This window comes from Hydra vulgaris, chromosome 06 (genome assembly GCF_038396675.1).
Source record: "Hydra vulgaris chromosome 06, alternate assembly HydraT2T_AEP".
In the NCBI taxonomy this organism is placed as follows: domain Eukaryota; kingdom Metazoa; phylum Cnidaria; class Hydrozoa; order Anthoathecata; family Hydridae; genus Hydra; species Hydra vulgaris.
The window spans coordinates 1,122,736-1,137,500 of record NC_088925.1 but is presented as its reverse complement, the minus strand read 5'-3'; the positions used below and the strand labels follow the sequence as shown (position 1 = coordinate 1,137,500).

The 14,765-nt window shown below is 26.0% G+C and overlaps 1 protein-coding gene across 4 annotated transcripts in view; it reads right to left on the bottom strand.

The window, feature by feature from the left end:
- The window catches only part of LOC100212532 (titin), a 156,822-nt gene that overhangs the window by 16,565 nt on the left and 125,492 nt on the right, over nt 1-14,765 (bottom strand). For all 4 annotated transcript variants that reach the window (XM_065798922.1, XM_065798920.1, XM_065798919.1 and 1 more), the window contains 15 exons: nt 14,636-14,712; nt 14,326-14,513; nt 13,784-13,874; nt 11,039-11,292; nt 10,597-10,663; nt 10,258-10,367; nt 9,835-9,904; nt 9,298-9,393; nt 9,102-9,194; nt 7,255-7,305; nt 6,941-7,018; nt 6,806-6,847; nt 6,110-6,253; nt 5,929-6,033; nt 5,761-5,839 (listed from right to left, as the gene is read on the bottom strand). In XM_065798922.1, the coding sequence (XP_065654994.1) occupies nt 5,761-5,839; nt 5,929-6,033; nt 6,110-6,253; nt 6,806-6,847; nt 6,941-7,018; nt 7,255-7,305; nt 9,102-9,194; nt 9,298-9,393; nt 9,835-9,904; nt 10,258-10,367; nt 10,597-10,663; nt 11,039-11,292; nt 13,784-13,874; nt 14,326-14,513; nt 14,636-14,712 (1,545 nt within the window). The remainder of the gene's footprint in view (nt 1-5,760; nt 5,840-5,928; nt 6,034-6,109; nt 6,254-6,805; nt 6,848-6,940; nt 7,019-7,254; nt 7,306-9,101; nt 9,195-9,297; nt 9,394-9,834; nt 9,905-10,257; nt 10,368-10,596; nt 10,664-11,038; nt 11,293-13,783; nt 13,875-14,325; nt 14,514-14,635; nt 14,713-14,765) is intronic.

Below are 14,765 nucleotides of genomic sequence, written 5' to 3'. Positions count from 1 at the left end.
GAGCAATTTCAAAATTAGGCCTAAATAAGAAAAAAAATTTAAAATTTGATAATAAATTATGACCTAGTAATTTTATCACAGTAAATCTATATTTCTTAATGACCTGTTGTGTGATTGGAATTATCTTTACTTCCAATCTTTTGATTGTGTAATTGGAAAAATTTCAAGTAACACCTTTTTACTTTGATTATATAATTTATAAGATTAATTTATAAAATATTTAAAATTAATTAAAGCAAAAGTATAAAAACTGTTAAAACAATAATAAGAAGAGATGGATGGATGATGAATTGTGAGCATTTACAAAAAAAGGAAAAAATAGTGTTTTATCAGTTGATAATTGTCCACCCCCTCTAACCATTGATAAGTTGAACACTTGTTTAGTCAAACCATTTTGTTTGAAACTTTAGTGGTTCAAATTTATAGGATTTAACTGTAATTCATTTTTGTTTTAAAAATAAAATTAAGTTGATGGTATTAGGGATTTATACTTTGATACCATCATAGTATGAAAGTATGACTTTTAGTCATACTTCCATACTATGATACTTTTAGTCATGCCTTAAAAAGAGTTAAGAATAAAATACTTCTTTATTTCTTAAGATCAATTCTTTTTTCTGATTTTTTTAAAAATGTTTTTGTGAAACATAAACTACAAGAAAAGTAACATCACAGGAGGTTTCACGAAAAGAATTCTTAAAAAAATAAAAAAGAGAAGAAAGTAAAGAAAAGTTATTAAGAAAATGTTTTAATGTGTACTCCAAACAAATAAGGGTGTGTAGACACTATTATATGCAACAAAAAAAGAATTTAAATAAGGTCTAAGGAGATAGGAGATTTTGGTTTTAAATGAAAAAAGAGGAAGTTTGTTACAAACTCAAGAACAGTTTCACATACAAAAGTTAATATATATAAAAACTTTATTAAAAGAACTTTATCAAAAAAAATTCCAAGTCAGGTCAGGTTTAGGATCATCACAATCACCTTGCTATTATTGGTATCATGTAACTCAACATACCTGCCTTATGTTCTGTTTGCTTTTTTCAGACAAAAGCTAGGAGAAATAAACATTGACTTAAAAATCCTCTGCCTTAGGGCTCTTGGTTGAGTGAAGGCTGAGATGATGTTTTGATATAATAAGATACATAATTATTATATAAATATTATATATAATATATATATAAATATAATATATAATATATATATAAATATAATATATAATAATTCGATGTAAGAGATGATGTTTCGATATCAATAATCATCTTGGGCAGATGTTAACTGCATCCAGCTACTGTCTTGTAGCCTCTTAGACAAAGACTTTAGGGGTAAGTAGAAGAATTCTGTTGACCACCCTCAAACCCCTACTTCATTTATTAGGTTTGTGTAAATGTAAACCTGTGTTCCATTGTTTCCTACCTAGAATGATTAATGCTGGATTTTTTCTTGTGCTACCTTGATAGTGGCTATGCAACTCTACCTGTTATCTCCTAATAAGGATATAGCTATAAAACTCAGTTTAATCATTCTGAGGCCGGCTGCTAGTAAAGTTTCCTAAACTCTGTTGTAGTTCTCTCTGAAAGCTACAATAGAGTTTGGGAAATTCTGGGCTGATTCCTTCAACAGTTGTAAATTATCAAAGTATTAACAGTGCCATGTTGCACATGGATGGTGTCCCTGTTAATGCTTTTGGTTTGTATTGTATATTTGGTTTGTAGCCACATTTGGTGTGCATTGTGAAGGTAACAAGGAGCCTTAAGTTATAACTTCGAGTTAATTAGCAGGACTGAGACAATTGCATAGCTCATTGCCTGGGATGCCAGCCTCTATCTATGAATGAGACAAGTTCACTTTAAACTCAAATCATACCCAAAGTAACCCAAATCATACCCTGACCCTAACCCATAATACCCGAATCATACCCTGACCCTAACCCTAACCCAAATCATACCCAAAGTATTAAGTATAAAAAACCATCCCCACCACCTAACTGCTTCAATATATCTTTAACAAATATTCATGATCTTCGAAGTAGCCTCCCATCAGTTAAGTCTTATGTCAACCATTTCCTTGCTGTTTAACTATTCTTTGTTTTCTAGTAACTCCTGACTTAATAGTGACTGCTTGCAGGCTTGTTGGGAGTCAATCAGAATTAAAAAAAAAAAAAGATTTTTTCTGATATAAAAAAGTGAGACTTTAAAAAAAAAGTGTCATTTGCCTGAAAACAAATTAACCTGCAAAAAAGAACATGTGAGCCTTTCATTATTTGACAAAACATTCAAATGATCAGACGCAGTTAACAAAACTATTTGTAAACATTTACTTTTAATGAAATATTATTTGTTAGTTATTACTACATTGTTTATTATTTTTAACAGACTTACTTAGACTTTAAGACTCACTTTTTTTATTACTAGTTTAAAATCATACTTTTTTTGCATATAAAATTTTTCCTCAATTTACTTTTAGGAATGTGCATTAGGTCAGTAAAACTCTAACTAAATTTTCTTTCTGATAAGCTTTTTACTGTGAACATAAGTGAATCTGATTGTATAAGTAAATCAGCAGATTAAAAAAGACTGAACAAGTGGGGCTGAAGATGATTAGGTTGAGGTAGTGGAGCTGTAGATGCACCATTTGGAGCAAATACGGATGTTAATAGACCAGATTTAACAGTATGTGGACTCAAAATAGATTATCTGTTCATAATACATCTTTTAGTCTAAAGTTGTATTATCTATACTAGACAAAAAATTATGCTAGACAATGCTGCATCTGGAATAGCATTTACGTTGAATGGATTCTTGTTACATTGAATGGATTCTTGTAACTTTAAAGCTACTAATAATGTTATTTGTTGACATTTTTTTCACTTTTTCCATTTAAGACTTAAAAGCTTTTTCTGCTAATATTATCTTTTTTTTGTGTCCTCCAGTATTTTTTTGTGTCCTCCAGTATTTTTTTGTGTCCTCCAGTATTTTTTTGTGTCCTCCAGTATTTTTTTGTGTCCTCCAGTATTTTTTTTTGTCCTCCAGTATTTTAAAAAGCCTCTATCCTAATTTTAAAAGCTTAAAAATTAATAGATTAAATTTCATCATTGTATTGCTTGGTAACCAAAATAAATAAAAAATTTAGCTTCCTGTCTTTTTAACAAATATAATATTTAGGTGTGAGTAAATAACATCAAAAATAAAAATACTTTAGAAATACGACAGGAAAATATCTTTAAACACATTATTTATTTGTATTCTACATTAGCATTGTAGGTATTCCACATTAGCATTGTAGGTATTCCACATCAGCATTGTAAGCATTCCACTCGATTTCATTCTTCAGATGTACTTTAGCTGCTCATCATGGTGCTAAAACAGCTGACGATGTAGTGTTTTTTACTTTCATTAATGTTGTAAATCTTTTCAAGCTTACTAAAAGGTTCATGTAACTCCATTTGCTTTTTCATATATCAAAAAAGCGTCTGATTGTTTATTCTAGGATTCATAAAATGTAATTCTTTGCTGGGTTACTTATTGCTAGATTCATAAACTGTGCTTTTTGCTTGGTTGTTTCTTGTTAGATTCATATATTAGACTTTTTCCCTGTTTATTTCTTGATAGCTTCTTTAACTCTGTAAAGCTTGATGACATTTTTTTTCCTAATTATTTTTTATAGGATACTGATTTTTTATAGGATAGATTGCATAAAACATTGCATAGCAGTTTATAAAAACATTAATTGAAAACCACAATATTTTTTCTACAATTAAATAAAATTTTATTTTTAATAGAGACATAATATGCAAATGTAAATAACAACCTGTAATATTCAAATGAAAAAAACTTATATAACATTATGTATAAACATTTGTAAGTGTAAACGACAGTAGTACTGACAGTAGGTAAGTTGAGTTTTCAGATAATATATTTAAGGATCGTATAATATAAGAAAACTTTTAAAGATTAATAAGCAAGATTGAAAAAACACAAAAAGTTTACAAGCGGATGATTTGAACCTTGATGACTAGTATCTTAGCACTCAGAAAAGATAGTATTGTCATCACCAAATATTAGTGCTTACATACAAGGGTTGTCCCAGATCTACCTAGCCTAACAAAGAAAACACAAAAATTTTGAAAAAATTTATTTTTATTTCTCAACATAGCCCCCTTTTAGCTCAATACACAGCGATGTTCAATTGCTTTGATGCCTTGTTTATAGTAAGAACCATCGAACTCTGCAAAATAGCCATTAACCCCAGACTCTACCTCTTCATTTGTAAAAAATCTTCTCCCACCAAGTTATTTTTTAAAGTTTGGAAATAGAAAATAATCTGAGGAATAAATCTGGTGAATAGGGTGAGTGAGGAAGCAATTCAAACTTCAATTCATTAATTTTAGCCATGGCAATGACAGATGTGTAAACTGGAACATTGTCTTGATGAAACAACACTTTCTTCTTCACCAAATGCGGACATTTTTCCTTTCTTTTTTTCTTATTTGATTTCTTCACTCAAATGCTGTGATAAGTTTGTATAATATGCGCTGTTGATGGTTTTTCTTTTTTAAAGATAGTCAATGAAAATTATTCCATGTACATCCCAAAAATCTGATGCCATAACTTTTCCAGCCAATGAAGTTGTTTTTGCCTTTTTGGAGCCAATTCTCCCCTTTTGGTCCATTGTTTTGACTACTGTTTTGTTTCAGGAGTGAAATGATAAACCCATGTTTAATTCATAGTTATAAATTGATGCAAAAACTCTGCCTTATTTTTGTGAAACATCACCAAACAATTCATTGAAACATTCTCACATTGTTTTTGGTTGATTGTGACTAAACGTAGCACCCATCATGCGCACAACTTTTTCATGTCCAAATTTTCAGTCAATATGTGATGTACAGCACTTTTTGATATAACTGCTATATCAGCTTGTGAACTTTCAATCGACAATCCTCCAGTATGTATTTGTGGATTTTCTTAACCATTTTTGGCGTGGTGACCTCATTTGGTCATACGGCCTCTTTTAAACTCTGCAACCCAAAATTTCACAGTTGCAAATGAGGGAGCAGACTCCCCTAGAGTAGAATCTAGGTCGCTTTTGATATCGGTAGGACTGAGACCTTTTAAATAAAAATATTGAATGACATAACGATGACTAATTTTCTCTTAAATGGTAGCTAATCTGAAAAGAAAAAAAACAAAAACAAAAATTAAATTTCACAGTTAGGCTTTCAAAGGTTAAGGATTTCAGCCATGGTTATTTTTTTAAAAGTTTTGTGTTTTCTTTGTTAGGCTAGATAGTTCTGGAACAACCCTCATAAAAGACCTAAAGTATAACTAATAAAAATCGTTATTAATTTGAAATGATTGTTCATCCTGAAAGTTCTACTTGCTAAAATTTATGTCATAATTTAATAATCTGTTGAACCTGAAATTATTAAATACAGCTAAATTAAAAGCTTTATTTTCACTAAGAGTTAACTGCAGAAAAGTTTTTACAAGAAGAGTTAACTTATTTACATTTCTAGCTCCCTGTGACCCATTTTACAGGTCCACTTTTGATAATGTATATTCTTAATAGATAGGGCTTTATAACCTCAATCTTAAGATCTATAGGCCTCACAGGGGAAACCCATTTTAAATGATTGGGGGAAAAATTATTCCGCTTAACTATCAAATGTTTTAATATATTATAAAAAGTATTTAAAATCTGAAAAAACTTGAAGATTTTTTGAAAAACTTTTATAAAGGAATATTAAAAGACTAAAACCTTTGAGCGCTGTTAATTGATTTGCAAGGAGTTCCCGAAGTTCAGTTACCCAACTCACTTTTTCATGTTCAGACTTTGCCTGTTTAATAAATATTGCAAAATTATAAAAATAAACAATTCAAAAAAATAAACATTATTCAGTTAAAAAGTCAAACTTAAGGTCCAAACCTCTAAAGTAAAATGTGAGCTAGCGGTGGATGCAGAATTTCCGCTCCAAATACTCCATCGAGATGGGAAACCTTCAATGTTTTCAGTTTGACCTACATCTGAAGCCTATCATAAAACCCTTCATATAAATAAAATTGTTTAGCAACAGAATATGTAAAAAGATTTAAAAAAAAAAAAATACCTTCATGCAAAACTTGAACATATAACTAACTTCACCGTGTAATTCTGATTTTTTAGTGCCAATTAAAAGTTTTTCACATAAAAATAAATGACGTTCTTTGCCTTTGCCTCGACCTTTGCTGCCCTCCCAACATAACACATCATCCTAAACATTCAAAAAAATGTTTGTGCCAAAATATAAACGACTAACTTATAAACAATTCTGAATTTAAACTTATAAATTATACAGAATTTGCAGAGTCAAGTTGTTCAGAGTGTGCAGAATTAAACTAGACAAAAAAATAAATATATGAAAATGAAAAACTAATGTCACGAGTTTCACTCAGTTTTCAAGTAGATTTGAAATGTTAATATTTATTTTTTTACAATTTACAGATTAAAACTTTTATGTATTGCGATAAAAGTACAACTTGAAGATTTTACATTTTATATGGTTTAATATGGTGTGAATATGCATATAATATGGTGTTATTATGGATACATGTAATCATTATGTGTACATAAAATTAAATTTTGGTGGTAATACAAATATATTGCAATGATACAAATATTTTGTAATCATACAAAGTTAAATCTCAGATATTTTCTTAATGACGGGATTATTGTAATAAAATTATAACTTTGAGTTTTGAAATTTCTTTTTTTAAGAATAAATTTCTACTTTTTATTAAAATATAACATTTTTCAAAAAAAATACCCTTTTTAACACTGAACCGCATTCATCTAATGGTATTTCACCCTAAAAAACATTAATATATTTTTTAACCACAAAAAAAAAAAAAAAAGAAGATATTTTTCATTTTAATTATTATTGAATTTTAAATAAATTTACTTCATATCCAATAATCTTCATCACATGCATTGAATCATTCACATTTTGAATTATTCGACTAATTTTTGACAATGCATTCTAAACAATAGAATTTCACTTTCATTTTATATTTTTAAATGATTCATTAAAATGATTGTTTTCTCCCAAAATACATCATTAAAATGATATTCTCCCATAATGCATCATTAAAATGATTTTCTCCCATAATATATCATTATTATCTCCTTATCTCAGCTTAATATCTTCAAAAAAATTTTAAAGAAAAAGATTACAAATTTATTTAAAAAACCTTAACAGTAGTAATTAAAAAAAACCTCAACAGCAGTTGTATCTTCATCCAATCGAGTTGTATACTTTAAGATTTCCTGCAAAAGAATTTTTTGAAGTAAGATTGAATTGAAATTGTATAGTATATCAGATTGTTGTTAAAAGAGATAAAACAGATTAAAAGAATATGATTAAAAAAATATGATTAAAAGAAATTAAAATTAAAAGATGATAGTTATTGGTAAAGATAAAGAATGTAAGATATTATTGGTAAAGATGAAGTATGTAAGATATTATTGGTAAAGATAAAGTATGTAAGATATAAAGTATAGCAAATAAATAGAACAATACAAGTTTAAAAATATGTTTTAATTTTATCTGCAATCTATTAAATATTTTAATAGATTGCAGATGTTTGATATACTAGACATCATCAAAATCATCTTCAACATTATTAACATCATCATCAATTATTAACATCATCATCAACATCATGGCACATGCTTGATATATAAGGGGAAGTTGGCGAATTTCATGCAATTTGGTGAACATTTGCTGCAAACATACAACCTGACATATCGAAATAATGAGTTCAATTGGAGAGCCAATCAAATTTTTTATCTACATAATAATACAGAGAGCCAATTATTTTATCTGCATAATAATAATATGTATATAATAATAATAATTTGGGCAACAAATTTCCTTGATTTTTTGTTTTAAAACTTTTTTTTGTCAATTTTCACAATTAGATGCAAAGTTGAAAACATTTCAATTTTATCAAATTAAGATTTATTCAAACTTAAACTCAAATTAAACATATTCTGAAATAAGTTGAGATTTCAAGGACTTTTACAAATATTCCAAATATAAATACTGAAAATAATAAATAATTCATATTATATGTTGTGATTTTATTGATATTATTTATCTAGTGATAAAGTATCAAATTGTTTTTATAAGAACTGGTGTTGGAACCCAACCATAGTTGGGGTAGTAATGGATCCTAACAATTACAAACCCTCTTACCTATTAAAACTAGTAAAAACCAATTAAAATTATAAAAGAACTAAACAAGCCACACAAAACGCCTATAGGAGGTACCCAAAATATCACTCGCCAAATATCATTGTGTGAAATGACACTAAAAATATATATTATGTTAGTTCTTAAAAGAAAACCACACAATTAATAATATTAATAATATAAAAAATTTTAAATTAATCATTTATATCTGACATATTTTTGTTGTTTTTAACACATTTTCTCTTTTTTTCGTTGGATCCTTCTTTGGATCTCTTCTGTTTCTTATAACATTTTTTGATATTGTCAGGTAGTTTTTAAATGAAGAACCCTTTCTTGTAAAACTTATTTAATAAAGCAGGTGGTTCAATCAGATTGGTGGTTTGATCAGTTCAATGGTGGTTCAATCAGATTATCAGACACTGTTGGTAACAGGTTTGCAACCTTTATTGCTAACGGAACATTAGTAAAATTGTTTTGTAAATAACTTTTACTAAGTTCCTTTTTGCATGACTGAATTACTGACTCTAAGATTTTCAAGTTAATTAAAACTGTAAAAAGCAATCATAAACTTTGTTAAGTAAGTAACTTAAACAAAATTTAATACTTTGGAATTAAATTTTTGAATTTAACTTATAAAAAAAAATTTAAAATTTGGAATTTAACTTTTTTCCAGTTTCTGGTATAAACACTGGAAACTGGAAAAAGATTAACTGAAAAGTAAAACAATATTGTGAAAAATTATAAACAAAAATTAAAATTAATTGTGATTTTTTGATATTAAAGACGTACAAAATTCGATGCTGCATGAAATTCCATGCTGCTCGATATTCACCAACTTACCCTAGTATTTATAAACAAATAAATATACTTTTAGCAATAGCTGGTAACGAGTAATACGCTGTACAGGTGTAATTAAATATGCACGAAGAGAGTGACCATCTTCAATTTCGTGTTGGAATCCCTAACAAAAAATAAAACTAAATTTTAATTAAAAACTTATAATAATATTCATTAAAAACACTAAAAATTCTTTTTTTTTAAATTTTGCTTTCATTTTAACTTACATCCCAGAATTCAATGCTCTCAGGTTTATTAAGTATTTCATCTGCAGCAGGTCGGCTTATACAAAACTCCAGGTAAAGTTTTTCAATTTGATATGACTAAAAACATGTTTTATTAATCTTTTATAAAATAAATGCTACACATAATGAAAACTTATAAAATAATTAATACACAACAAAAACTTATAAAATAAATAATACATAATAAAAACTTATATACTTTTTAAATTGGCTTTAACTCATTTATAATAGAAACAAATTTTTTTTCTTTTTAAAGTTTTTAATCGCCTATTTCAAAACAATCAAAAAAAGAATTCATAAAATATCATTTTATTATTCCCTAATTCTATTTGTTTCACAATATTTTCAAAAAAGTAAAAAGTACTGACGATAAATCTTTCAGAAATTAAAATTTTATTAGACCATTAAATTTATTTTAAATTTATATAAAACTATAATAAAGTATAATATAAAAATTATTAATATATAATATATTATAATTTATTCATCATAAAAAATTGAAAAAATATGTGGACATACATTCTCATAAAAAACAGTTGCCATAGATATATAATCTGAAACAGATTCTTCAATTTGAGGCAACAAGGTGCTAAATAAAAAAGAAACATTTAATGCATTAAAAACAATTTTAAATTAGATACTTTTTATTAATAACAAATGTATTAATTTATATTATGATATTTACTTAATATATACAGAATATTTAAAAACTAAAAAACTATTGATATTAAATACTTTATTACTACTATGTATAGTATATATAAAACAATATAAATTATTATATAATAATAGTAAAACAAAAATGAGCAAATTATTTAATAGCATATTTAATTATTAAATATACTATTAAATAATTACTTAATTACTAAATTACTACTATGGTATTATTAGTTAATAACATTATTTTATATTTTATTATATTGTAAATAATTATTTTCTTACTTAAAATGTAGTTTATGAATATCTGCAATATTAGAAAATATAACATTTGATTTTCCTTGCAAAATAATTGGAATATCAGTTGTTGAATCCTCTAGTTCCAAAATATGGTTCTAAAAAATATGCAGAAAACAAATGTTCAAAAGAACATCATTTGAACGCATTCTCAAAAGTAAAAGTATTAGGAAAAAATGTTTGAATAATCATCAGAAAAACATGTTTAAATGATTATCAGAAGAACATTACATCGCAGACTAGCATAATATTCTTCTGATGATTCAGCATAATGTTATATCATATAGCACTTGATATTTTAACTGACTAATAAAAATTTAGAGATACCTTGAGAACACTCCCTAGCTGATCAACATATGTCTTTTCTGTAAGATATATCTCTTTAAGAACTTTGCTAAAAAAGAAATTTTAACAAAAAATATAGTTTTAAAAGAAAAACAACCTAATTATAAAAATATAAGTGAAAATATAGAGTTTGAAGGTGCACTAAATACAATTCCTTTCTTTAAGCAATCAATTGTAAAAAACAATTGATAAAAGTAAAAAAAAAAAAACAGTTATTAATAAAATTAATATAAGTAAAAAAAAGTTAATAGAGTAAAATAAAATAAATAATAAAAGTAAAAAAAAAGTTAATAAAAAGAATAAAAATAGAAAGAAAAAAAGTTGATAAAAGTAAAATAAAAAATTAATAAAAGTAAAAAAAAGTGAATAGAGTAAAAAAAAAGTTGATAAAAGTTAAAAAAAAAAAGAGAAATTAATAACATACTCTCGATGACTACGATTAGAGTCTTGTTTGTCTTGTGAATCTTTTATAACTGGCACTCTATTTTGGACTTTAACTTCCAAATGAGTGCTTGGTACAAGACCAATTGGGCCACATGCACCATCCTCATTGAATACTTGAACAAGCCAATATTCCCGACTTGGAGTACCATCTAGCAACATAACAACCATTCCTTCAGATAAACTTAATTCACTTTGTGATCTGGCTTCAAAGTTTGCAATTGCAACATATTTAACCTGTTTTTAAAAATATTTGTTTAAAACAAAAAAGATTTCATTATTATAATATATAATAATGTATAATAGAAACAAAGTTGTACTTTTTGTTTAAAAAGAGTTAGGGAGTTTGAAAACAGCAAAAATTTAGGCCTATGGAAAGTTTAAAGAAAAAGGCAATAAGTGATGACTTGTAAAAAATGCAACATGTTTAGAGGTTAACAGCACCAAATTAATAACAATAAGACTAAAATTTATTTGGAAAAAAAAGTATTAAATACATTTTTGTGTATCTTATTAAAAGATGTTAGGGGTAAAAGATGAGAAAAAGTAATAGCTAACCATAATTCTAAATGCTCAAAGTAGGAAAAATAACTTTTTTTATTTTAATTTTTTCCAAAAATGTGTAGATGTCTCTCCGAAAATGGCAAACTAAATCTAATTGTAACATAAAATTGAAAGTAAAAAAAAAAAGAAAAAAGAAAAAAGAAAAAAAAGTTAAGATATGAAATTAAGTTTAAAGTAAAAAATACACACACATATATATATACACACATATATATATACATATATATATATATATATATATATATATATATATATATATATATATATATATATATATATATATACATAAATATGTATATACATAAATAAGTATATGTATGTACGTATATATATCTGTATACATATACATACATAAAGGGTGCGGAAAAAGTTCCTTTACAAAAATATAAACAGCAAAAACAGCAAAAGTTCCTTTACAAGATGAGAAACAAATTACACTTGATTTAAAACAAAATAATAATAAAAAATACTAAAAGAATATGAAGGAATACAAAAGAATACTAAAAACACACTAACGGGTGATGCAGAAGTTATCGGACAAATCCTAATTTCATTATTTGAGCATAATAATTAGTTTTTGTCGTTTTATGATTAGGTATAAACGTTCTATAAAATATAAACTTTATTATTTGAAACACAATTATTTAAAATGAGGTTAAATGCAGCTGAACGAGAATCTTTTCGAAAGCGACTAAAAATGTTTTTTGTAAATAAACCTAATATAAAAAAAAAAATCGTAAATCATTTTGAAAAGGAAAGATTTGCTCAAAGTGCAATATATGATAACCTAAAAAGACTTGAAACTGTTCAATCCTTTTCTGATTGAAAGCACCCTGGTTGTCCGACACCCTGGACTAGAGAAAAGAAAGCCGAATTAACGAGACTTGTCAACAATCGAAAAGGGGTCAGTCAGAGAAAAATAGGTATTAAATTCCGTGTAAATCAAAAAACTGGTCGTCAGTTAAAAAAAATGAATATTAAATATAGAAAACGCGAAAAGAATCCAAAATACACTATAGAACAACAAATGCAAAGAAAAAAGGCAAAGAAAAGAAGCAGGAAACTAGTTAACCAACTCTATAACACAAAATCACTTCTAGTCATCGATGACGAAAAATACTTTTGTTTTGCAGGGGACAACATGCCTGGAAATTCTGGATACTACACAAACAACAAAAAGACATGCCCAGAAAGTGCTCGAATTATAGGAAAAGAGAAATTTCCATAAAAATAATTAATGTGGATAGTCATATCTGGCCGTGGTATGTCCGAGCCATTGTTTCGCACTTCCAAGGCTGTAGCGATCAATTCATCAATTTATATTAATGAATGTTTAGAAAAACGACTTCTTCCATTTATTCACAAGTATCATGGAGACTTTAACTATTTATTTTGGCCAGATTTAGCAAGTTCTCATTATTCTAAAGATTCTCCAAATATGATGGACCAATATGTCTATTACGTTGATAAAGAATCCAATCCCCCAAATGTGCCTCAAGCACAATCAATCGAAAATTTTTAGGGACATTTGGCACAGAAGGTTTACAAGGGAGATTGGCAAGCTTCAACAGAGCAAGTTTTGATTGATCGCATTAAATTAAAACTACAAGAATTTGATTTATAATTTTTACAGTCGCATATGAAAGGCGTCAGAGCAAAATTGAGATCAATTGCAGATGGTGGTGTTTTTTCATATAAAAAATAATATATTTTTATTAAAAGATAAATGCTTTATTTAAAAAAAATAGTAGTTTGTTTTTTTATTTATAAATAAGTTATTGACGTTTTTATTTTGTCCAATAACTTCCGCATCACCCATTATATATTGAAAGAAAGCACCATACAGATAATTTTTTAAAATTATACTTTTGTACAGGAACTTTTTCTGCACCCTGTATACATATATATATATATATATATATATATATATATATATATATATATATATATATATATATATATATATAATATATATATAAATATATATATATATATATATATACATATATATATATATATATATATATATATATATATATATATATATATATATATATATATATATATATATATATATATATATATATATGTATATACTTATATATACACATCACACACATGACCATCATAATATAAATAACTATAAATACAGTTATATTTCTACCAATTCTTTTTCAATTCCAAAACTTCTTGATATATCTTCTTTACTGTATTCTTTAGTCTCTACATTTTGAGTATCATCTGATAGATAATCACTAAAAATTAAAATCAATATGAATAACATGTGATTTTCATAGTTATTTTCAATTTATAAAGTTTCAAAAAAATTTAAAAGTTTGAAAAACTTAAATATTAAATTGAGAAATTTAAATTGGAAAAAATAGAATTTAAATTTTAGAAAAAATTTTTTTTTTATATTTGAATTTTTAAAACTTTAAGCTTAAAAATGAAAAATTAAATTTAAATTTTAACACAAAAATTAAAGTTAATAAAAAAAAAATTAAAATTATATTAACTAAAAATCCTAAAAATTTATATCTACTAAAAATTAAAAAAAAATCATATTCACTAAACATAAATAATCATAACCACTAAAAACCATAGGGTTCTAAAAAAATATAAAATAAAAATTTCTAAAGATTTAAATGATTCCAAATATTCAAAATTTTGGAAATACTTTCAATGATTCTGAACATGAAAGTAAACCTTGGTTTAAATTTCTTTAAAACATTTGGTGAAACAAAGCCCACATCAACAAGAGTTGTTGCATTTCTAACCAGCCAAGCATCATTTCGACTGGAATCAAGCACCTCAACAAGATCACCTTTCTTTAAAAATAGGAAGTCATCTTTTAATGGAATGTAATCATCTAGCACAGTAAACATTGAGTAATCCTAAAACAGAAATTAAAAATAAAAAAAATAATATTGTATTAAAAATTTTCATTTTGTTAAAATAAAAATAACAAAATAATTCCATACAATAAAAAAATTTAATAAATAAAAACACATTTTACCTCCTCCTCTGGACTATTTAAGGCACTGCAATTTTGACAACTTTTGAAAATATTATCATTTGAATCATCCATTTTTGCTTTAAAAAATATTTAGATAATTCATTTATATAATTATTAATTATTTCAGAGT